Raw genomic sequence first — 24,130 nt, 5'->3', positions numbered from 1 at the left:
TGATAAATACATACTTTATATATACATATATATATAGAGTGCTGTATTACATGGATTAGCGATGACTGTAAAATAGTAAGTGAATCATCGTAAGAAGTTTTTGCTCGGAAAAATTCCGTCGGGATATTGAAATACAGTTGTAATGATCTTGTAGAATGAGTTTTAGCAAGTGTTAATGATGACAAATGCTCGAGCAGCAAAAGTTACGTGGATATGTGTGAGAGATGGCATCAGTCCTAGTAGGCGCTGCAGTTGGAATGACACTGCAAAGAGAGTGTCCCTGGGGACAGAGTAGTTTACCTAGGTGGTACAAGCGTAGCTGAGGGACCATTTGTAACAGTGATAGTTGCAATCACGGCCAGCTTAACTTCTTCGTCCCTGTCGAGCTGGTCTAATTTTTCCACTCACGTGACTACAAAAGTGTCACGTGATTGAATTAGCCACGTGACAGCTCTGTCCACGTGACTATTTCAGACTGCTAACTTACCCCGCTCACTTCCGTCGGATTAAATTTTTTTTTTTTTTTTTTCTTCTCTCTGATCAGCTAATCTTCAATTTTTAAAGGTGGCAAAATTTTTCTGTGTGATATATAAGGTTCACTTGACAGAAATTTTTTTCACAATTGTTGATTTGATCTTCTTTGTTGAGAAAAGTTATTTTTAATCTTCAATCAATAGATATATATATATATTAACAGTGATGTCTACACAAACTACCACAAAGAAAAATAGCAACTGCGGTTGCGATCTTTTATTATGGAAAAATCCAATTGAAACTGGTAAATACTTTTTCGGTTCGTTAATTGTACTATTAATTTTGAAGAAAGTTAACTTAATCACTTTCTTCTTAAGATGTGGTTATACTATACTATTGACAACCGGATCAATTGAATTTGTCACTAAAATTTTCTTAGGTCAAGGGTTGGTCACCAAGTACGGTATCAAGGAATGTCCAAACACAGTTGCATTCATTAAGCCACACTTAGATCAATTCTTAAAATATTTACCAGTCTACCAAGCTAAGATGAGAATGTTAGTCTTTGCTTACGTTCCAAAGAATACTTTCAAAGCCGCTTTGGCTCTATACTGTCTACACAAATTATTCTCATGGTTCTCCATATGGTGTCTATTTTTCATGGCCGATCTAGTCATTTTCACCGCCCCAATTGTTTACAAGACTTACCAAACTGAAATTGATGCATGTGTTGCTCATTCTTGTAAAGTTGCAAAGGCTAAATCTAACGAATGCTCAAAATTAGCCTGTGAAAAGATTAAGCCATACGTTGAAAAAATTGCCCCATTAAACAAGATTTTAAAGACAAGAGAAAGTAGCGAAACTACCGCTCAAATGGCAGGTGCTGTCCCAGTTAAAGAAACATCAAGCGCAACTTCTTCAGCTTTACCAACCGCACCAACTAATGAACCAATCAATAACGAAACTAAAGAATTTGACGTCGATCAATTAACTAGTGACCTACAACAAAGTACAAACTCTTTAAAAGAACAATTAGAAAAGAATAACTTCTAATTGAGGTTCTAAACTCAAAATTTTGTCACTACACCCCCCCTTTATTTTCTATCATAACATTATTTTACTTTTCTTATTTTCTTTATATACATATAAACTCTTTTTATATTACAATATTGCAAATTTGATGTCATAGATATTTTTATATGTATCGACTAAAATATAAGAGGCTTCAAAAAAAGATAAATAATAAATATATATTTACAAATCACTCTATTTCTATACCGCTGGAAACAGCGACTTCATTAATCACTGGATCCTTAACATTGGGATTGAGATCATCATTTGTCAATTCCAATTGACTCTCTGTCCATAAATTAGGTTCTGCAACAAAATTTGAATCTCCAATACCTAATATACCACCCTGTCTTTCCCAATCTTTAATTCTTGGCAATTGTAATTCATTGAAAATATCATCAATGGCTTCCAATAAAATATCAGAAAGATCATCAGTATGACCTGGTGTTGGCGTGATTCTTAATCTCTCTGTACCTCTAGCGACAGTGGGGAAATTAATGGCTTGTACGTAAATCTTATGTTTATTCATTAAAATATCAGAAGCTTGCTTGGCTAAATCAGGATTACCAATCAAAATCGGTACAATATGTGATGGATTTGGAATCACTGGAATATCTAATCTACGTAAACCATCCTTCAAATATTTGGTATGTTTCTGTTGTTGAATTCTTAAATCAATATTTGATCTCTGATATCTGATGGCAGTGGCCGCACCCGCCATAACGGAAGGAGGTAATGTTGTTGTGAAGATGAAATTTGGTGCATACGATCTAACCCAATCAATCAATCTTTGAGATGCGGCAACGTAACCACCAACAGTACCAAATGATTTACCAAGTGTACCTGTGATCATGTCAACACGATCCATGACGTTAACAGTTTTCAATTTATTGATACCATTGACACGATGTTGTTCGAAATCACAATGTTCTGCAACACCAGCACCATGTGGTCCATAAAGACCCACAGCATGAACTTCATCCAAGAAAGTTAAAGCACCGTATTTTTCAGCAAGATCACAAATCTTGGAAATGTCTGCGACAGAACCTGCCATAGAATAGACACTTTCAAATGCGATCAATTTAGGTCTTGAACGCGGGTACATTTTCAACATTTCTTCCAATTCATTTAAATCATTATGTTTAAAGATATGTTTTGTGACGTTTGCATGTTTAATACCAATAATCATTGATGCATGATTTAGTTCATCAGAAAAAATGACTAAATCCGGCATTTTTTGGCCCAGTAAGGATAAGACAGCATCATTTGCTACAAAACAGGAGGAGAACACTAAAGCAGCGTCTTTCTTATGCAAAGTAGCCAATTCACTTTCTAAATTAATTGTTAGTTTGTTGTGACCAGCAATATTTCTTGTACCACCTGCACCTGCACCATATTTCTCAATAGATTTGATCATAGCATTACAAACCTCTTCATTTTTGGAGAGAGCAAGATAATCATTCGAGCACCATACTGTAACTTTATCGGATTCCTTGGCACGATGAGCCAAAGGATATTCATGAGCCAATCTGTTGATATTATTGAAAAATCTATACGATTTATCCTTTCTCTTCTTCATGATTTCGTTTTCAAACAATTCATCGTACTGAAATTTGGAATCCTGAGTTTGATGATCCATAATAGGTTGAGTATTTCTCGAAACAGCTGCAGAAGCGAACTTCGTCGACGTTCTGGTGACATACGAGTGTCTAAACGTCTTGATAGCTAAGTTTCCTGATAACATGGTCCAGCGTTATGCACAGTGTGAAGATTACTTTTTCTAATATGTACGTTCCACTATTTTTCTTCTTCTTCTTTATATAGTCTTCGTCGTATAATTGCTCATTTTATGATTTTCAAGACATCGGGCCAATAGCATTTTCTTAGTCAAATTTTGAAAAGTTCCGTTGATTTTTCTCAAAATCGATGAGGAAGAGCAAGTTAATGCAGTTTGCTGCTTTAACTGTGGTGGTGGTGGTGGTGGCAATAAGATTACTGTCGTGCAGGATGGAGCACTGAGCAAGATTTGCTGCATAAGAGAGTCGGTCTTCCAGTCCGTTGTTTCTTGCGTAGTCTTCGTGCTGCTGCTGCTGTGTGATTCACCCGGCATCTGTGTAAGAAGTAGTACAGTAGTAGCACTTGTAACAGTGTCTGTCACAGTGTTCAGTATTCTATTTAGCGTTCTATTCGCCGTGTGCATTTGTCTTAATAATGATCTTGAATGTCTTAGCAAGAGGTAATATCCAGCCATCGCTTTCCAATAGTATTCGGGCTTGAACAATTCAAAGGGATGTTTAGTAAAGATTCCGTGTAATGACAACAACAGCATACGACGAGGGCCCATATGCAGGATACTGGTAGTAGTGACTCGGCAGTGAATTACTCACAAGGCCAGAAAATACTATTGAGAGATACAAGTCCCAGATTTGAAGATACTACAACAACAGGAACAAATGATGCGAAGGCAGAATTGAAACAAGCCGTGAATTCAATCAGTCTAGCCGATTTTAAATTGGTAAATTTGGCTACTATCCCCTGCTTCAGAAATGCTGGGATGATTGGTTTCTCCTCAATGCTTATCTTTGGTTCGATCACCTTCTTGTACAATAGAAATATAACAAAGGCAACAAATTGGAGTGCCATGGGACTAATATTGGGGTCAATCGTAGGTTGGGAACAATGTAGGTTGAAACGTCAGAATGATAAGGAATTCACGCAATTGGCTATACAGACAGTAGCTAAAAAACCAAAACCCATGTTACATAAAGACGAAAAGAGCATTGAAAATTTAAGGAGAATTGAAGCACTGAAGAAAGATTGGGATAAACATCCCAACGATATTTCCAATGATACTAAGCCTTGGTATAAAGTCTGGTGATTGAAAATATTTATATAGTGTCTATTTATGTTTACAAATTTGATGATTTATCTATGGAATCAAGTTCATCTGGATTGGTATTTTCGTTATATGGTTCATCACCATGCGTCAACGGTAAAGAAAACGAATTATTGTAAATGTCATCTTCCTCATTTTCCCCCTCCTCTTCTTCTTGTTCTTCATTGGTATTGTCGTTATCATTGCTTGAAGTACTCGTTGGAACAGAATCCTTTCTAAAGTTTGAAACATTACTTTTCATAGTCGGCACACTTCCTGTCGTGATATTAGTACTACATTCAGCTTCATCTTCATTTCTTTCATCTCCTTGTTCATCTTCACCTACAGCAGATTTGCTAAACATATCGTCAGCACCGATCAATAAATCGTCTAATCCACCACCGGACCAGCCTTTACGAGCTATATTTTCAAACAGTTCAATCTGTGCCATTGAGACATCTGCAAAATTCTTTAATACGTGGGCGCTCGTCCTATCGACTAAATCATAGGAATCCTTGAAAAAATTGAACCTTAACGTTTCAATTACATTCAATTGATCCTGTAAAGAATTTAAACTATCTCTGTAGGAAACCAAATTTTTATCATGTTTCTTAAGTAACTTGGAATTAACACGTTCCCTTCTTTTCAAATTAGCATTCTCCTGCTTGTTCTTCAATTTAAATTCAGAATACAATTTTTTAGAGTCTTCATCAAATTCACTCAATATGTTATTATTCACTAAAGTGTCCTTTATAATTTTTGCAAGTATCAATTGATGATTCGAAATTAAATGGAATAACCCACTAGAACTCAATAATTTCATAGAAGTATCATCATTACAACCTTTCAATTTAGCCAATTTCTCTAGTAAATGGGCAATATCGCCAGAATCTTGTGAATTTTCCGTAAGAGACTTGTGATACCTGGCACTTGCCTGAGCTAAATTCTTAAGGGTTTCCTTAGTACTCTTCACGTCCTTCTGCGTTATCAGGGTCTCTAAATCCGCAATAGATGATCCCACAGAGTTAATACTTGAGGGACGACGACTGTTCTGCGATACACTCAATCTCTGGAAGGGAGTTGTCACGTCGACATTGCTGACAGTCTTGGGGGTGCCGTTAGTCGAGATCTCCAGCTGTGTATTGTTTACTATGGACGAAAATTCAGAGAGGTGAGGTGGCAACCGTTCAGGTGTTGGTAGATTACTAGACATGAGCAACCTTGCTGTCTTTTAATTACGTATCTTGTGAAGTTTTGGTTTTATTTACACTTACAACAACGAGTCAATTTATTTTCTTGCTTTAGCAGCATGCACATGCGTGGCGAAAGACACAAAGAAACGTGACCAGATGCGGTACAACATCTAGCCCACTTGTTCTGACAGTGCAATTTCAATGGTAACTGAGTCACATTGATGATGAATTCAAAGTATTTATGATGGCATCCCAGTGTTGTACATACTAACGTTCCAATAGTCAAAGTACGAGATACTGGGTGTCACTAAGAATCGCTCGTAGGACCAACATACGCTTTCAATATGTAAAATATCACATCTCGCAGTTCCCTCTGGCAAATTTTCTGGTGACAACAAAAAAAAATTAGCAAAAAAATTGATGAGCATCGATTTATTCTTCTTCAGTTGTTTGGCTGGTCGTAGTGGATATAGAACTGTTAGTGTGTGAGGATGAAGACTGGACCATTGTCGCAGGATCCCGGTTCAAAGCGTTATGCTTACCGTGTGAACAAAGAAGAGAATCGTAAGGAGTTGAAACATGTCAAGATCGATGAAAGTACAGTGACTAGCACGAAGGGTAAAAAGATGGATTTACCAAAGAAGAAGTTCTACAGACAAAGAGCGCATTCAAATCCATTCTCAGATCATCAGTTGGAATATCCATCGTGTCCGGGCGATATGAACTGGGGTAAATTGTATCCGTATTATTATAACGATGAGACTAAAGAAATGACCAAGAAAGTTACCATTGCCGATATAGGTTGTGGATTTGGTGGGTTACTTGTGGATCTTTCTCCGGAGTTCCCTGAAAACTTGATGCTCGGTATGGAGATCCGTGTGCAAGTGACGAACTATGTAGAGGATAGAATCATTGCGTTGAGAAACAATCATATTGGGAAATATCAAAATGTTAACGTCATTAGAGGTAATGCTATGAAATTTTTACCAAATTTCTTCGAAAAGGCTCAATTGGAAAAGATGTTCTTTTGTTTCCCAGATCCACATTTCAAACAGAGAAAACACAAAGCCAGAATCATTACAGACACTCTTCTGAGTGAATATGCCTACGTGTTAAAGGAAGGTGGGGTTGTTTACACCATTACAGACGTGGAAGATTTACATAACTGGATGGTCAAGCATCTCACTGAGCATCCATTGTTTGAAAGATTGAACGAAGAATGGGAAACAACCGATAAATGTGTATCCATCATGAGAAATGCCACTGAAGAAGGTAAAAAGGTCGCGAGAAAACAAGGTGCCAAATACGTCGCATGCTTTAAGAGACTTCCAGATCCAACCATTATATAAGTATGTAACCTCGAGCTATCTTAGTATGTAAACTTATTCACGTGACTATTATATGTAACCAGTCGGGTAAGCTTCATCTTCGCTTGCAGTTGATTTTTTTTTAAATTCAATATTGAGATGTATAGAGAGAACAGCTATTTTACACTCTCATTAAAATTATTGGTTCTATCGTTTTAAGACCCTGTTTAAGTGCCTTCCAAGTTACTATCCCTCCCTTTGGTTTCGTCTGACTAGTATTGATTGTAATGGACCCAGAAGCAGAGCGTATAGTGAAAGATTTTACCAGTATTCTTGAAGAATTGACATTCAATTCAAGACCAATCATCACCACTATAACAAAGATTGCTGAAGAAAATATATCGTATTCACAGTATTTCGTTGATGCTCTGGAAAATAGAATCGATAAATGTGTCCCTGGTCAGAAATTATACGCATTTTACGCAGTGGATTCCATTTGTAAAAATGCTGGTTCTCCATATACAATCTATTTTAGTAGAAATTTGTTTAGTTTATATAAAAAGACTTATTTGCTAGTGGACAACAATACAAGAAGTAAACTGATTAATATGTTCAAGACTTGGATGACTCCTAATGAAGCTACAGGTGGTCCCTTATTTGAAGGAGCTGCACTAGAAAGAATAGAAAAGTTTTTAATAAAGGCAAGTGCATTACATCAAAAGAATTTTCAATTAAAATTACCAACTCCAACGGTTCCATTATTATTGAGAGATATTGATAAGTTAACTGTCCTTACCAATGAAAGACTAAGAAATCTACCAAATGATGAGAAGTTACTTATGAAATTGAATGTGTTATCACAATTAAAACAAAGTTTACAGAGAGAAAAACTTTCACAGGATGCTTTAAGGCAGGTACAATTACAATTGAAACAAATTTTTGCTCAAGATCAGAAAGTTATACAGGATTCTGTCAGAAGACAGCAGCAACAGAATGAACAAGGTGAATCAAAGCAATCTAGTAAAGATCATACTATGGAAAATGGCAGTAAGGAAACAGGAAGCTACAATAATAATGTACATTCGGAAAGTTCCACACCTTTTAGTCCTCTTTTTAGTAGTTCTTCTGGTAGTACTCCGCCTGTGTCATCTACACTTTTTGGTAATATATCAAGCTTTTTACCTGCACAAAATTTTGCTGAAATTGAAAGATCGAATAAAATATCAAGTTTGAATAAACTTTATGAATCATTGAATGAAGAAGGACTTCTTTATGAGCCACCAAAGGAATCCGTAGTCACACTCTATAACAAATTAAACAAAGATTCTGAGTTGTCGAGTATCAACGATACTGTTAAGAATTTACCTCCAATTTCAACGTTACAAAATATTTTGTTCGATTGTAAAGCATATTTCTCCACAGTAAATATTAACGTTTCAAATATTCCGTCATTACAATTTAATCAGCAGAATATTGCTAATAAGAATCCCTTGGTCACTAATAGTTTGATTAACCTACTGTATAGGGTCAAATCAAATAAGTGTAGCACCTGTGGAAAGAGATTTGGTAATGCTCCAGAAGAGAAAAAACTATACAATGAACATTTAGACTGGCATTTCAGAATCAATAATAGAATAAAAGGATCCTCCGTCTCTTCCACCTCAGCAAGTTTAGCGGCAGCAGCCAATAAAAATATTCAATCAAGAAATTGGTACCTAAGTGCTTTAGAGTGGATTAATTTCAAAGATGATTTTATAGTGTCTACCAAAGAGGTTGTTGACGAGGACAGACAAACTAACAGTCAAAATAATAGAGCTGGCATAGTTACATTGCCATCAGGAGGTAAAATTTCCTCTGCAACAGGATCTAACGTCAGTGAAGAATCCTTATATAACAAATTCGTCGCGGTTCCTGAATCAAGTGTCGATATGACATTTAAATGTCCAATATGTAAAGATGTGGTCAGCAGCGTTTATGATGAAGAATCTGGAGAGTGGATTTGGAAAAATACAGTATCGATAGATGGGAAATATTTTCATGCTACATGTTATCATGAAACATCTAAAAATAGTAGGTAATAAATACATTTTATGATTTCAATTCATCGTATAAATAGTTAAATGCATAATGAATTGATGTTACAATGGACAATTTGAAGGATGTTTATTTCTTTCCGACTTACTACTTCGGATAGTGTCAAATGCCCTTCATTATGGATGGATCTTACATTCGCTTACGTAGATCCTTGCAAAATACTATCTCTTATATAATTGGAAGAGTTTCCTATATTATTATATAGGTTAACAAGTGACACGTTTAGCCCATAGTTTAATATATAAATTTACATAATATTGCTTAGACTATTAAACAGTCATAGTAAGTTGAACAGTCATCGCAGAAGTATTATTATTTTAGCACTGGCCCCCTTAGAAGGATAGTTATATATTAGTACCTTTTTTAGCCATTGGTTAGCTGGCATGCCGCACTATCAAATATTCAAATTTGCTGACTTTTTGATGTATAGCCAATTACACAATTAGTAAAATTAGATGAAGGTCAAAAGGAACAATGTTTAAGTATATCGACTTCCTTTTCCATAAGAAGTCGATATCTCTTAAGCAAATTTCTTGATTCTTCTTTTGCAGCTTAATTTCTTAAGGTAGTTCAAAAGTTATTTAGTCGAAACAAAATATATAATAAGTTTTCCAAAATCTTCCTTGTATTTATAAAATAGCAAAGGCCTTGAAATAATTATTTGTGCAGGGCCGTTAATTTTCTAATACAAACATGACAAGAGTATAATGTACAGTAGTTTTATCACTATTTATATCCCGAGCCTATTTTTCCTTCTTTTTATGGGAACAGTAATAATTTGCTTTAAAACTACCGCTGCGAGCCATATTTGGGCGTAAAATACTTCTTCATCTAAAAATTTTAGCAAAATATCGATCTCTCTTCAAATTACTTTTGATTCTCGTCATACATACTATGGATACCTCCAGTAAGTTAAGAATTTTTCATATTTATAAAGCATGCCCTTTCAAGGTATCAGGGTCTATATTCAAGGTGCTACATATCTCTATATTATTTAAAATTTACGTTGATTTAATAATATTACAAACCTATATCTTTCACTCTCGAATATAGAGGAAAGATTTTTTTAGTTATATATATGCCATTTTATTTAAACACTATGGTTACACCTGGCGAAAAAGTCCTTTTTTCTACCAAAAAAGCCTTATATTTCTCCAAACTAATTTCCAAATTATCGTTTATTTCTTTTTGCTCACTGATTTCCTGTTCCTGTGTCAGGATCTAAAAGATTAAGGCCATTGTGTATCGTGTATGCACGTTTATTGGTGAGATGGCGAGAGTCTTCCCTGGATTGTCCTTGTCGTGTGCTATCAACTTTCAATGCTAACTGCGAATTTAATAGCTTAATTTTTGAATCCCTCTCAAGTACAACGTTTTTATATTGCTCGAGACTAGCATTCAAAAACTTCGTTTCATTATCCTTTATTTTTAACTTAACTTCGAGGGATGATATTCTAATCTCATCCTTATAGATTTTATCAATTAGCGATTCGATTATCCTGGAATTTTCTTCATTTGCAGCAATTAAACCTTGTAACTCCTTTGTTTTTGTATCAACGATATTCGTAGCACTTGTCATAGTAGTTTCAAGAAAAGATAATGCCTTCGCCACTTCAGAAACATCAGTTGAATTATTCTCGAAGAATTTTTGCCCAATTTCTTTTTGCTTTGAAAAAATACCCTCTGCACTACTAGGTTTCGTAGGCGCAATATCATTTTGACTCTTTTTGCTCAGATTCGAACCTTCATTTGTAGTTTCAACTGCATGACTTAGCAAATTTTCTGGAATACCATTATATAATTCTTCTTTCAATATAGCAGGTGTTAGGATAGTGGTGAAACTAGGCTCAGTAAAATCCTTATATTTGTCGCTACCAAGTTCTGACTCTTCATCCACCACCTTTTCTTTGCCTTTCTGTTTCTCATTCTTTTTTTCAATGTTTACTGGAGAATCTATTGCAACTTGTTTAGGTGGATTGATTTTCTCAATATTGACACCTAAATCGCTAATAAACTTGAAGGTTTTACTCAGTGACCAAATCCTCATTTTCTTATCAAGTGGAAGATTTCTAGATATCGTCTCGTACTTTCTATATTCTAACATATCCTTGAATTGATGCAATTCGCCTCGCATAATAATAATATCTATATCAGCACTAAACTCTGTCTCTAGCTTGGTGGAGAGCTTATCATGAAAAATCTTCTTTATCTGCTTTATAGTTCGATCGATCTTTTTTGCCTCTTCCTTGGAAATACCACTAGGAACTAAGTCACTTATCAGGACATTGTAGGTTTTGAGTGCCTCGGACCAATCATGTATCCATTGAGATTTTGCATCACTTGACACCTTATTTTGTCTTAATTTATCAATTCTTGATGCAATAGTACTGTTATCAGTTTCGAAAGATGATATGGAGTTACCTATAGAATTTTTTGTATTGGAAGAATCAAAATGAGTCGGTAGATTAATAGACTTCAGTTTACCGTGTTGGCTAACTCTACTGCTTCGCCCGACTTTGACAGAATCATCAAGAAAATCACTTCTACGATAACCCTTCGGCACTAATTCGCTTCCGTGCGATTTGAAATCATCAGAAAGAGCAGATATCACAGGGACATATATCAAACGATCATTTTTATGCATTTGTTGGTAGTGGTAAATATGAGAATACTCATAGTTGTAGGGAGAACAGATGTTATTTGTACCACTGCCATATGGATCAGAACACAATGGATCATGCTCAACAATCCCACTTTCAATAAGATCAGCAATAGTAGAAAATTGGTATATTTTTTGATTTGCTAATCTGTTAACAGCCTCATACGTTAAGGATTGATCATACTTCTTCCTTTCAAAAGAAATATCCTTATCTTCTGGAAAATCAAAAGAAAATGCCGACTTAGAATTCGCAACAGTTCGATAGTTAGTTATCTCAACATCATCTTCACCCAATTTCTTCTCGTCTTTCTTAGGTAAAGCGAGAGAATCCTCGTCAGAAGTCTCTACATCGAAATCGGAAACGCTAATAATCTCCATTTTGGCCGCATTCTTAGCTACAAAATCTGCTAAACTATCATCAATTCCATGTTTTTGTTTACTTTTTTCAAATCGACTTTCCTTAGGCTTATATTCAAGGACTGAGGCCTTGACCTTATTACGAGAAGCTGGCGAACTCTTCAGACCACCACTCTTAGTATACGAAGCTGACATGGAATAATCTCCATCTGCAGGCCTAGAATTCAAATCCTTGAGGACAGCATCGACGGTACTGGGTTGTTTCGGGGTCACTATAGGTGATTTATGAACAACATCTATTAATTTCGTCGTTGATGGCTTTTCAGTTGGTGGGATAATTATCTGTGACCTTGAAAGGGTTGTCCGTTGGCTCTCTTCTAGAGCTTCTTCGGGAACACTCGACGCATTTACAGTGCTCGAGATATTTGTCTGAATTGTGGGAGTGCCTTTCGGTGAGCCAGCATTAGTAATACTTTTCAAAGGTTCCTTAGGAGATATAGTAGCAACGTTTCGATTTTCAATAGCTGCATTAAAGTTGTGTATAACGTTACTAGGTGAAGTATTTTGCTTATTGCTATCAAGCTGAGAAGATTCTTGGGACTTTTTCAGTAAAATTTCATTCACTTTTGCTTGATTCCCATTTACGGTCCTAAATCCACCTATTTTTTTGATCATGTCCTCTGTCTGAATTGGTTTTTCCTGACTATGGGTGTCTCTTGGCATTTGAGATGAGAAGTCTAAAGCTACCTGCTCGGTAGTTCTTTCATTAGTTGATATGTCCAAAGGAGGCATTGGTCCCTTTCCAATAATACCCAACAGGTTTGTTTCATTGTTCTTCGATATGTTAGATTTATCTTTCTTTAAAATATTAGTCCACTTATCTATTGCTTGTTTTGTATCTTCTATTTTCTGTATGTCAAACTTAAATTGAGTTTCATTTTTACTAGCATGTTTCCCAACATTTTCGTCAAAGGATGACAAAATAGAAGTCTTATTAGATGTCATTTGTTCACCTGGGGAAGGTTTAGAAGAGTTATTATTTGTTAATTTGTTATATTGATTAGCTGTCTCAACCACAGAGTCTTTCATAGAGGTATGATATAAGGAGGAAGATTTGGAGGACACCTCCGATAATGCATCCTTATCTTTTCCGACGTCCTTTGTAACTGTGGCTGATGTAAGGCTATTTATTTGTTTACCTGTGGATTGAGATAGAAAAGAATTTGTTTTTTCCTCTTGACTAACAACGATGTTTTCGTTATTTAGTTGTGACAAATTATGATTTTCAGAATATGTAGGATGGACAGGTGAAATTGCCGCACCTGAAGTTTCTTTAACGGCTTTGGGAAGATTGTCATTAGTTTTTACAGCAATACCGTTTTGAGCCAATTCCATAGTTTCTGATATTTTGATATTTGGAGATGCTTTTGCTGTAGCCCGTATATGCTCTTCACCTCTTTTCATAGTATATGCATTTTGTTGTAGTGGATCTTCTGAGCCATTTTCGTTTGTTATTGGTTTTGATGATATTGTGTTGGAAGTCGATATTGGAGTGTTTATATTATGTATGAAAGCGCTATAGAGATCATTCGGTTTTTTACTTATTTTTTGTTCAGATGACATTAACGGTATAGACACATTAATTTTATTTTCTTTAAAAGGTGTTTCAATGCCAGAATTGACAATTGGTATACGATTATTCTGTATTTCTTTTTTATCAGTATTTAGCAATGGTATGCTCGTGCTACTTATGGAAGTGTCTTGCCTTATTTTATTTGGGGTTGTATTTCTTGACGTGGTGATAGGAATTGGCAATTTACTTGGTGTTGTTTTTTCCTTTGCTATCTTAGATACAGAAAGCGATTCTTTTCCAATAGGTTGATTGGTTACACTGTTGATTTGTGATGGGGAGTTTGTATTAGCTTTGGAATGGTGTTTTGCAGAAGATATTTTTGAGGGTGTTGATGTGTGAGAAAGATTTTGAAATGTACCTTTTCCTGTAATGGGTCGTGATTCAGTGCTTGATAAGTCAGAACTCCTCCTTGTAGTTTTTGGCGAAGACAGTTTTGGTTTTTTAGTTGGCTGCAATATTAAAGGTTTTGATTTGATATTTTCATTTGAAGACAAAGGTCGTTTTGGTCTGGAAAGTTCTGGTCTTTTAGAAGTTCTCATTGAGAGCATATTGAATAAAACATCATTCTTTGCGATTGGTCTGTGGAAGGATCCATCATTGATGGTAGTTTCCATCAAAATAGATGATCTTTTCATTACCTGTGATTTGTTTGATATTATTGGGATATTATTATTTCTTGAGAAAGAATTATCTGTATTTGATCTTCTTGAATGTGTAAAATTCATTATCGGCACTGTTGGTGAGCTTTTAGTCTTTGTATGGGATGAATTGATATCACGAGTGTCTGAAGACATTGATCTGTTATTGATATTGGTACTACTCTCAGACATTGGTAGCAATCATATATGAGACAATGAAGACGATGCGACACGGAAGGGTGGAGTACGATTTGAAATGTTTATGCTACGAGTGAAGACTGGGCTGTGTATATCTGGATCAAATGCAAGTGGATATTTATTGTAGGCTTTTTTTCCTGTTTATTACGGGATACTTTATTGAAATTGTAATGTCTGCGGAACCCTAACTTAGGGTTCCTTAGAAAATTTTTAGCGTAGTGTTGATCATAAAGAGTGAAAGGCTGCCATTACTATAAAGTGAGCAACGCTTTGATTAAGTTGTCTGTATATCATATTTAAGATCGTATATAAAGTTTGGGAGAGATGCGTAGAATAATTATTTATTTTTTTGTCGTTACTGGGGCCATTTGCTTAGTTGAGGGCCTTTAAGATATCTTCCCAAACTGTAGCAGGTTGTTGAGAAGCATCGACACCGGACCAGATACCAGTTTTCTTGTAGAAGTCAACGATTGGTTCAGTTTGGTCGTGGTAAGCGGTCAATCTTTTCTTTAAAGATTCTTCGTTATCATCCGATCTTTGAACCAATGGTTCACCAGTGACGTCATCAGTCATTGGAACCTTTGGTGGGTTGAAAAGTTTGTGGTAAGATCTACCAGAGGCTTGATGGATCAATCTACCGGTGATTCTAGCGACTAATAAGTCGTCGTCAACTTTCAATTCAATGGCGGCTTGTAAAGGAGTACCTTGTTCCTTTAACATTTGGTCTAATTTTTCAGCTTGTGGAATTGTTCTTGGGAAACCATCAAGAATGAAGCCATTCTTACAAGCTGGATTGTTGGTCAATTCGTCCTTGATCATACCGACCATGATATCGTCGGAGACAAGACCACCATTGTCCATGATTTCCTTAGCAGCAACACCTAAAGCTGTACCTTTGGCGATTTGTGATCTTAACATGTCACCGGTAGCTAAATGAGCAGCATCGAATTTTTCGACCAAGTTTGGAGCTTGCGTACCTTTACCGGCACCTGGAGGTCCGATAAGGATCATTCTCAATGGTTGGGAGGGGGTAGAAGCCATAATTGATTGATTGTTTGATTGAGAATTTTCCAATAAAGAAGTTATTCAATACGTATGCAATTTTTTTTTCGTCTTCTTTATAAATGAAAAATTTCTTGAAATTTTCTCTCGCATTGGAACGAGTCGGCGGTTGTTGCATGCTGTTGATTGGCAATAACGGTGGTGGTGGGCCTTTAATCTGACGGCTTACTCTTCCAGATGGAAACCATACGTGTTGTGTCGAATAATCACCATCGCATGGCACAGCAGCACAACCAGACCCGCCGTTGTTTTTCTTCCTGACACACGGTGTCCTGTGCATGAAGAAGAAGAAGAAGCACAAGCGGCGCGTGCGGTTGCGAATGGTCACGTGCGAGACCCGCTACAATCACGTGACCTTCACGAGGGAAAATTCGGGCAACCCACTCTGAAGCTGTGACAAATGGCCGCCAGGCGTGTTCAGCCAATGAGCGCGTCTACCGGTCCATGTACATTAGTAATGTCCCAGCACTTCTAGCGTCCTGCGCGAAGGGGTAAAAAACGACAAAAAAAACAGACCCGTTTTGGTTTTCGCAACGCTCTGTCCAATCACATTCGAAAATTCGCGCTGACCATTACTAATGTACACGGACGACTACTGAATCTATTGGCTGCTTAAATCCGTTCGATCACTCTCTGTCCGCACGGAGAAAAAAAAGAATTTTTCTTTGTTTGAAATATTCTCATATATGTCCTTCGAAGCTTCCAATATTGAAAAAAAAAAAAAAAAAAAAGAGAGAGAGATTATTAATTACCTAGTTTCCTTTATAAAAGGACAGATCCTATCAGTACTGTAAATCCTGTTAATCTTCAACTAGTTTACTCTATTATATTCTGTTTATTCATTCCCTACTCTCAGCTTCCATATAATACTATTATTATAGAATGTCAGTCGTAGCGATAAAGAACGTCGTTTCCTCATTGCTAGGAGGCAGAAATGGTAGTAACTCTGATATAAGTACACGCTCAAATAAAAGAAACAACTCTTCTTCACCTCTGCTACGTGCTACGAACGACAACAATACAAACACAACAGATTACGGTTCTGGTACGAATAATGACGTGGAATCTGCATCAAATTATCATAATCATAATCATAATGAAAATGAAAGCTTCTTTGGAAACGTCGACCCTCGTGTTCTCAGTGATTTGATCATAGGTCTCAGTGACGGCTTAACTGTTCCATTCGCATTGACTGCTGGTCTATCGTCTCTAGGTGATTCTAAATTGGTCATCACTGGTGGCTTCGCTGAATTGATATCAGGTGCCATATCGATGGGATTGGGTGGTTATCTAGGGGCCAAATCTGAATTAGATTATTATAAAGCTGAAGTGAAAACTGAAAAGAAAAAGTTTTATGAGGATTCAACCCTTGTGAATCATGAAGTTGAAGATATTTTATTAGATATTAATCCAAATTTTAGTGATGCTACCATAGTATCATTCATCAGAGATTTACAAAATTATCCAGATGTTATGCTAGATTTCATTATTAGATACGGCAGACAACTTGATGAACCTGCTGAAAATAGGCAGTTGACAAGTGCCATAACAATTGGTGGTGGTTATCTCATGGGTGGATTTGTTCCATTAATACCTTACTTCTTCGTAGATGAAGTAGGAACGGGTCTCATTTTCTCAATCATCGTAATGGCAATAACTTTATTCCTCTTCGGTTATTTTAAAGCCCAAATATCAATGGGTGATAGCGTTAATACTCATCAAAAGATTTTAGAAGGTTTCCAAATGGTAGCTGTAGGTGGTGTAGCTGCAGGAGCAGCATGGTTTTTCGTAAAATTACTAGGTTGAACCACTTTTCCTCCTTTCCGTGATAAAATTTAAAGTCCAGTCACAAAGCATAGCATCATATCCGCATAAGTATACAACAAAATTATATTTTTTCTATATTTTACCTTCTTCCTTTTATTATTATGAACTATTTATTTATTCCGTAATTTCATTATTTATTGTTATTTAAAAATAAGAATATATTCTATATTAATCTCCCCCAATTATCATACCCACGATATACCAATACTGGCAAAATTCCCATGATTAATTTCATCATAATCTTCCACTTCAATATCTCCCCAATTCATTCTATACTCTTCAAGATTCATGTGAATTTCTGTAGTCACCTCATACTCATCACTCAATGCATCATTACTCACTAAACAATCATCATTATTACCACTATTAATAATCGTTAGTTGATCAGGTAATTCTTCCGATTCATCGGCATGAAAATTTTGGAAAACATCATTATCTCGCCTACTAAAAGTAATAATTTGATTGGGATCCTCATCATCTTCTTCTCCATCGTAGTAATATCCACTATAATAAGCTTTTTTCGTTAATCTCTCTTTACTTCTTTGTCTGGACCGTATCTTCTCTTTCTTTAAAAATGATTGTCTTTTCTCTGTCTTCAAACCACCATCTTCAAAATTCACAAACTCCCTAAACAACGTATCAGACTCTATACTATTGCTTCTAAAACTATCAACATTGTTGGGTTCCATAAATTCCTTACCATAACTAACGGGCTCCTCATTAATCGAATTCGTAGTGATCCCATTAATTATATGGTAAGGTTTACTCTTGATTATCTGCCATTCCATCAACTTCGGACAACTATAATTTCCACTCCCATTATGTGCAAAATGTAAATTAAAACTGTTGACCCCATTTTTGGCTCTTTTCCGATTGTACTTCCTCCTTGGTTTCTTCACAGTCCTATTGATAAGTTCGTCCTCCGTTTCCTCAGAATCACTTCTCTCCGGCAACGTGTCGACCGCACTTTCCACTAGCATACTCATCTCGACTTGTTAATAGCAAATTACTCTTATGTTATATTATGTATTACTTGTCAGATATATATTGATTTCATTAAACAAAGTGAAAAATTTTTGTTTTTTTTTTTTGATTTTTCACATCGAAAAGAAAGAAGAATATCCCGTCGGACTTTCACCCTTCTAATGGAATTAACGCTTCAACTAATAAAAGTGGATTCTGCAATGCAGATGCCATCTTCTTCCATGAATCGTGCAGCTTGGCAGTATTGGTAAAGGAATGGCTTGATATTGGCTATGCCCGATGCTAGCTTTCTGATGATCGAGGGCAATTCTCCTAAAATGTCGTATCTGTTAACCAGATTCATCTTGCTAAGCTTCAATTTGTATGTTTCTGTGTCACTCTTGCGGAAATTGAATGACATGGCTGTTGGATAACGCCATCCGTTCGTGCTGTCAAGCTGTGTCTGTTTGAATTTCACTACTTCATCATTATCAACTTGAGATCCGATGGATATAATCTCATCCTTATGTAAAATAGACCACATTGTGATCTTTTGATTATCATATTCCGGTGTAGTCTGATATTCAATCACCAATATTGTATAATTCGCACTCTTGAAAAACATAAAATTCCATCTCTTGGCGGCTTTACTTGGAAGTAATCCTTGCACTGCGTCCAGATATGCAATTGGAATTTCATTCAATTCAATCGTTTTTTTAATCTTATCCTTCTCGTACTCTATGGTACCATTTATCTTACCTTTCGGCACAAATAAGTGCCTCATGTATCCTTTTACCACGGATTTGTCTATCGTATCAATATTATCAATGGAAACTGGTTTAGTCAAATATATGCTACTTCCATTGGGATTTATTATAAATCCGTCACCCAAATCTACATGTAAATCAAAACGGATGTTCCTATCTCGTAAATTTGTTTTGATACGCAATGTACCCATATAATGATCGTCGTTACCATGATGAAATTTGAAAGATATCCCGTTGCCGACGGCGCCCATGTAAAGATCATCATGTTTCTTTATGAATTCTACATTGTCTATCTTGAAACTTTCCCAAATTTCAAACTCTTGATTAACATCTTTATCACAACTGAAAAACTTGAAATTCAGTTGGAATCCTTTATAGAAGCCATTCATTACATTAGAATATAGTATCTGAATAAAACCAGATATCTTTGAATTTAGATCAATGAAATATACAGTTTGTGTCTCAAGCTTGGAGTTCATTGATTTAATCCCGGATAAAAGCCTATGCTTCTTATTCGTCTTCGAAAGATGCAGTGGTAAATTCCAGGACAACTCTTTGATATTATCAATTATCTTATAACTATTTGAATCTTTAAATTCTTTAGGATCAACTACCTCCACAGGAATAAAACTCACTTTATCCCCTGTTTTACCTGACATTGCAATTTGACCTATTCTCCTTTAATATTCAATTAACAATCTAATACGTCTGTCTCACAAACAAGATTGGAAATGCACATTTTTTTATATAAAAAATAAAATGCAATTATATAATCAATTCAAGCAATAAAAATCCCCATACCATTGTTTAAACGGATCATCCATCGCTTCAATGCACAATTTTCCGTTTATTTCTCGATTTTTCTATTATGCGCGGACTGCCTTGATAGTTCGTTTTTCCGATTGAAATGTTCCGAAATAATGCAGATCTAACGTCTCATATAGTTCAGTTTGGAACGTATTAATTTGCTCTTATACCACCTGATGTCCTGCATTTATGACCTTAACGTGTTTCATGAGGCATGTATTTGAAATTGACATTACAGCCGATAGGACCAGCGGCATCGATTAAATAGTTGCATTTTGTAATTTCATGCACGTTAAAAATTTCAAAATCTTTTGCACATTTAATAGACACTTTTGCACTTCTGTATGGTCCATTCCAGCATTTATCTCCATTAACATATTCGAAAACAAGGCCATTATTGATATCTTGTAAGTTACCAAATAAGTAACTGTGGTCACCAAGTGTGGCTTCATCACTGGTTAAATGCTGAATAATGTTGTCTCCAGAATATTTTAACCTTACGTCGTCTATAAATTTATGCAGATTGTATCTTTTGTCAAACGATACACTTTTCAAATGACCAATCTTGACACTGTTTCCATTCGTCCTATCTTCTCTCTGATATATGTCACCATTATTGTCTTGGGTATTCAATGAAATTTCATATCTGTAATTATCCAATAATTGTCCAATTTTGAATGAATCACCCATCTTTTCCAATAATTCATTAATTTGTTCTAAGGGAATCATATCCTCTTGTGAAGTTCCACCGATGTTTTCCTCTTTTGAAGCATTCAATAATTGATCATATTTATTCATTTTTGAATCAATCTGCTTTTGTAAGTTTTCTACCTCCATCCTGTGAGCGTTGGTCTGTTCCCTCAATGATTCTAACTTTGTTGATCCAAATTTATTGACGTAACCAAGAATCTTATTGAATTGACCTACTTCCTCTTCTGTCTTTTCAGGGATTAAGGTTTCCGCATGAGACTCAACCAAATTCACCAATTTCTCCATCTCTTGTACGAAATTGGATGGTAACTCTAGTGCTGCCCTTTTCAATGTGGCGTCATATTTTGATGAATATTCTCTGTAAGCATTGACGGCGGAAATAACACCACTGTCTTGGAAATTCACATTATAATTTTCACTGATATCTTCCATATTCTTGGAAAATATATTAATCAGATTCTTCAGAGTCTCCGTATAAACTACTTTACCATCAATTAATGCGTAAACAAATTTTACCTTATTTTGGACATATTCAGCTGGCTTGTCAAATTTACGCTCCCAAAATATATTAGGTAACTCATCAGTAAAATAAACTATCAATTGATCTAATTGCTCCAGATCAACTTTACCATTTGCTGCAATCTTTTCTAATTCACGAGAATAGAATTTTTGTTCAAAAATTTTGACGTTCTCATTCACAACTTTATCATTTAGACTTCTAGTATAAGTTTTAGATAACGCAATTAATACTTCTGTCAAATCAGTGTACGCATCACTGATTTTCGCAATTTTGTGGTAGTATTCTTTCAACGTATTTAAAATTAATGTCATATCAATATTTTCAAATTGATAAAGTATTGGATTTTCCATTTGCAACCTATTTAGAAGATTTTCCCTTTCTTGATCTAAAATCATCTCATTTCTGAGTTGTTCACGTTTTAAATGGTCAATATCATCTTTCAAGACTGCCATTTCAACATCACGGTTTCTTTTGCTTACCAATTCATCATTTTCTTTATCAGAAATGTCAATACCATAGGTTTTCATTAATTGAATTAATTCTACTTTTCCTTCTTCAAATTTCTTTAATTCTGTTTGTACGATGTCTTCAAAGACCTCACGAAGGGTTCCACAGGTATTACCATGTAAATTACTTTCATCAGAGCAATCGCAACAGTCACATATTCCATCATCTACAAATGTACCTCGAATAAATCGAGGAATGAAACCTTCATTTTCACAGTAAAATAATTGTGACTCTAAGGTATCTACACATGCGGCAGTACCTGGTTCATCTGAACCATCAGGACAGTCACATATGCCATCATTGATCTGACTATAATTGAGAACTATATCTTGACTATTCAAGCATTTCCACGTTCCATTGGAGCTTGGCTCATACAAATGTTGCTTACTTGGTGGGACGCCTCTTACTTTTGGTAAGGTAGCTTCCACAAGCCCTAAAGTAGACACCGAGGATGCAGTAAGCAGCAATGTGATAGCCTTCATCTTCACCAGTGTGATGCTATTCTCCTTTGTTGTCCATTTTCCATACGTCAATCGACTATTGAAAAATTGAGATACTTATTTCAACGATGTTAGAAAAAGAGAGTTACGGAATGATAATGTATAGTGAATTATAAGAGATGCGCTGAATTATACTACACTTATGATTGTATTTAAGGAGTTTATAATCTCTGGTGTATGTTAATTGGTAATATTTAGATTCGTTATATTTCTGTATGAACGAAACATGAGAAACCTCAGAGGATAAGATATTAGGTTTAAAAAATATTTCATCGAGTTGCATTATATGAAACCTCGCCAAGGAGTTGTCGAATAGAGCTGCTACTTATAGAATACCTCTACAGTACAATAACTTTCAGCAAAACTGTGCAATGAGTCTATGGAAGAACTAAAAGTTGTATTATGAGAAACGAAACACATGTATATATTTATATTGAAACGAACTTAAAAAATGAAAAGCATAGGAAAAATATCGTTTGCTGTGAAAATGTTGGTTGAAACAATGTAATTGAGAACAGATTCAATTTGGGACTTCGAAACAAGGACTCCCGTATTTATGACAGTTGTTGCAAACGCGTGGAGATCATTCATAGTTTGTACAACTAAAGTTTGAACATCTGCAGTTAGTAGGTCTAAATCTTGGAATAGGACGTTTTTCTTCGTTACAAATGCAACTGGAACATTCGCAATGACTGCATCTGCAAACAACACACCGGCAATGAGTATTATAGTGATGGGTATACTTGCAGTCAGGACAGTGACATTGGTTATTAGAGCAGTGGCTAGATTTGCAGTCGGAACACTTACAATCGGAGCACTTGCAGTGGGAGCATTTGCAGTCAGAACAGCGAGATTGGCTGTTGAAACAGTGAACACATCCGCAGTCGGAGCACTTACAATCGGAGCATTTGCAGTCGGAGCACTTACAATCAAAACAGTGACATTGGCCCTTGAAACAGTGAACACATCTGCAATCGAAGCACTTACAGCCGGTGCATCCGCACTTTTTCGTTTTGGGGTTACTGCAACAAATACATCTGGAAGTGGTCCTAGTGTCACATTCACATTGTGAACCGTTACAGTCCACGTGTTTGCCATTTCTATTGTCATAATTTGAATGGTAGTTGTTATTGATATTAATTTGAGAACAATCACAATTTGAGCATCCACCTTTTTTAATTTCAGTAACGGGTATCTTACAACTTTCAGTGTTACCATCCTTGAATCTACTGTCAGGGCAATGACATTTAGTGCATGTACGCCCTGTCTCTTGACACTTGCAGTCTTCAGAGTGTTTCAAGTTCAGAACCTTTTCAGAGGATTGATTGTATCTTGAATGCGAACAACATCCTTCTTCCGATGCAAGTCCTTCAAAAGAACCACAATTACAAGCACAACCTTGAATTAGTAGCTTGGTAAGTTCTTCAGCGAGATAGTTACATGTGCATTGGATACAATTGCATGCTTCATTTTTTGTTTGAGAATTCTTGCAGGTTGACATATTTATGGATAGTAGTTTGTTTTTGTGGTCTTATGAGAGAACAAGAATTATACACTATCAAGCATGAATATTTGATTGTTTATATATGTTTCATGGAACCAGGCCATTCCAGCAGTAACTTCTCAGATTCTTGGTCGTAAAGTCAGTAAAAAAATCTCTTTAGAAGGCAGTATTTACCCTACTAACAGCAATTCCGCCTCAGAAGCCAAGTATACAGACAGGCTTGAGGGCCTGTTTTGTATTTAGAAACAGAGAGAACCTGTCAGCAAAATTGCAAACTGTCGTCACCTCGGAGTCAGCAATAAAACCTCAGACCCTTCCACTTGAAAATAACCACCCACAAACAAAGGCCCACCATATAAAGTAATCCTTGGTATGCAGCATCCAGTTACGGCCAACTAACATGAACCCCAGGGTGTTGCTCATCGCCAGTCCATCTTCCGTCGCAATGGTATCACTCAAGCAC

At 35.9% G+C, this 24,130-nt stretch overlaps 14 protein-coding genes across 14 annotated transcripts; 5 read left to right on the top strand and 9 right to left on the bottom strand.

The window, feature by feature from the left end:
* Window positions 1–699: 699 nt before the first annotated feature.
* On the top strand, window positions 700–1,527 carry RTN1 (Rtn1p; the record flags this gene model as incomplete). The annotated part of the gene is made up of 1 exon (XM_003957510.1): window positions 700–1,527. The coding sequence occupies one exon, from the start codon at window positions 700–702 to the stop codon at window positions 1,525–1,527; it is 828 nt and encodes a 275-aa protein (XP_003957559.1).
* A 208-nt stretch (window positions 1,528–1,735) lies between these two features.
* On the bottom strand, window positions 1,736–3,289 carry HEM1 (5-aminolevulinate synthase; the record flags this gene model as incomplete). Its single annotated transcript, XM_003957509.1, has 1 exon — window positions 1,736–3,289. The coding sequence occupies one exon, from the start codon at window positions 3,287–3,289 to the stop codon at window positions 1,736–1,738; it is 1,554 nt and encodes a 517-aa protein (XP_003957558.1).
* A 72-nt stretch (window positions 3,290–3,361) lies between these two features.
* KAFR0E02700 (uncharacterized protein) lies at window positions 3,362–3,889 on the bottom strand (the record flags this gene model as incomplete). The annotated part of the gene is made up of 1 exon (XM_003957508.1): window positions 3,362–3,889. One exon carries the CDS (start codon window positions 3,887–3,889, stop codon window positions 3,362–3,364), a length of 528 nt encoding a protein of 175 aa, XP_003957557.1.
* On the top strand, window positions 3,890–4,423 carry COX20 (Cox20p; the record flags this gene model as incomplete). The annotated part of the gene is made up of 1 exon (XM_003957507.1): window positions 3,890–4,423. The coding sequence occupies one exon, from the start codon at window positions 3,890–3,892 to the stop codon at window positions 4,421–4,423; it is 534 nt and encodes a 177-aa protein (XP_003957556.1).
* A 31-nt stretch (window positions 4,424–4,454) lies between these two features.
* Window positions 4,455–5,633, bottom strand: IVY1 (Ivy1p; the record flags this gene model as incomplete). Its single annotated transcript, XM_003957506.1, has 1 exon — window positions 4,455–5,633. One exon carries the CDS (start codon window positions 5,631–5,633, stop codon window positions 4,455–4,457), a length of 1,179 nt encoding a protein of 392 aa, XP_003957555.1.
* A 471-nt stretch (window positions 5,634–6,104) lies between these two features.
* Window positions 6,105–6,962, top strand: TRM8 (tRNA (guanine46-N7)-methyltransferase; the record flags this gene model as incomplete). The annotated part of the gene is made up of 1 exon (XM_003957505.1): window positions 6,105–6,962. One exon carries the CDS (start codon window positions 6,105–6,107, stop codon window positions 6,960–6,962), a length of 858 nt encoding a protein of 285 aa, XP_003957554.1.
* Window positions 6,963–7,207: 245 nt separating this feature from the next.
* On the top strand, window positions 7,208–8,998 carry PCF11 (Pcf11p; the record flags this gene model as incomplete). Its single annotated transcript, XM_003957504.1, has 1 exon — window positions 7,208–8,998. The coding sequence occupies one exon, from the start codon at window positions 7,208–7,210 to the stop codon at window positions 8,996–8,998; it is 1,791 nt and encodes a 596-aa protein (XP_003957553.1).
* Window positions 8,999–10,206: 1,208 nt separating this feature from the next.
* On the bottom strand, window positions 10,207–14,493 carry SIR4 (chromatin-silencing protein SIR4; the record flags this gene model as incomplete). The annotated part of the gene is made up of 1 exon (XM_003957503.1): window positions 10,207–14,493. The coding sequence occupies one exon, from the start codon at window positions 14,491–14,493 to the stop codon at window positions 10,207–10,209; it is 4,287 nt and encodes a 1,428-aa protein (XP_003957552.1).
* Window positions 14,494–14,871: 378 nt separating this feature from the next.
* Window positions 14,872–15,540, bottom strand: ADK1 (adenylate kinase ADK1; the record flags this gene model as incomplete). The annotated part of the gene is made up of 1 exon (XM_003957502.1): window positions 14,872–15,540. The coding sequence occupies one exon, from the start codon at window positions 15,538–15,540 to the stop codon at window positions 14,872–14,874; it is 669 nt and encodes a 222-aa protein (XP_003957551.1).
* A 903-nt stretch (window positions 15,541–16,443) lies between these two features.
* Window positions 16,444–17,367, top strand: CCC1 (Ccc1p; the record flags this gene model as incomplete). Its single annotated transcript, XM_003957501.1, has 1 exon — window positions 16,444–17,367. The coding sequence occupies one exon, from the start codon at window positions 16,444–16,446 to the stop codon at window positions 17,365–17,367; it is 924 nt and encodes a 307-aa protein (XP_003957550.1).
* Window positions 17,368–17,573: 206 nt separating this feature from the next.
* Window positions 17,574–18,374, bottom strand: KAFR0E02610 (uncharacterized protein; the record flags this gene model as incomplete). The annotated part of the gene is made up of 1 exon (XM_003957500.1): window positions 17,574–18,374. One exon carries the CDS (start codon window positions 18,372–18,374, stop codon window positions 17,574–17,576), a length of 801 nt encoding a protein of 266 aa, XP_003957549.1.
* A 173-nt stretch (window positions 18,375–18,547) lies between these two features.
* Window positions 18,548–19,777, bottom strand: KAFR0E02600 (uncharacterized protein; the record flags this gene model as incomplete). The annotated part of the gene is made up of 1 exon (XM_003957499.1): window positions 18,548–19,777. One exon carries the CDS (start codon window positions 19,775–19,777, stop codon window positions 18,548–18,550), a length of 1,230 nt encoding a protein of 409 aa, XP_003957548.1.
* A 343-nt stretch (window positions 19,778–20,120) lies between these two features.
* GTB1 (Gtb1p) lies at window positions 20,121–22,145 on the bottom strand (the record flags this gene model as incomplete). The annotated part of the gene is made up of 1 exon (XM_003957498.1): window positions 20,121–22,145. One exon carries the CDS (start codon window positions 22,143–22,145, stop codon window positions 20,121–20,123), a length of 2,025 nt encoding a protein of 674 aa, XP_003957547.1.
* A 601-nt stretch (window positions 22,146–22,746) lies between these two features.
* Window positions 22,747–23,664, bottom strand: KAFR0E02580 (uncharacterized protein; the record flags this gene model as incomplete). The annotated part of the gene is made up of 1 exon (XM_003957497.1): window positions 22,747–23,664. One exon carries the CDS (start codon window positions 23,662–23,664, stop codon window positions 22,747–22,749), a length of 918 nt encoding a protein of 305 aa, XP_003957546.1.
* Between the last annotated feature and the right edge of the window lie 466 nt (window positions 23,665–24,130).

This window comes from Kazachstania africana, chromosome 5 (assembly GCF_000304475.1).
Source record: "Kazachstania africana CBS 2517 chromosome 5, complete genome".
NCBI classification, from domain to species: Eukaryota; Fungi; Ascomycota; class Saccharomycetes; order Saccharomycetales; family Saccharomycetaceae; genus Kazachstania; species Kazachstania africana.
Note: the sequence above shows the minus strand (reverse complement) of the source record. Positions and strands in the feature narration are given on the sequence as shown.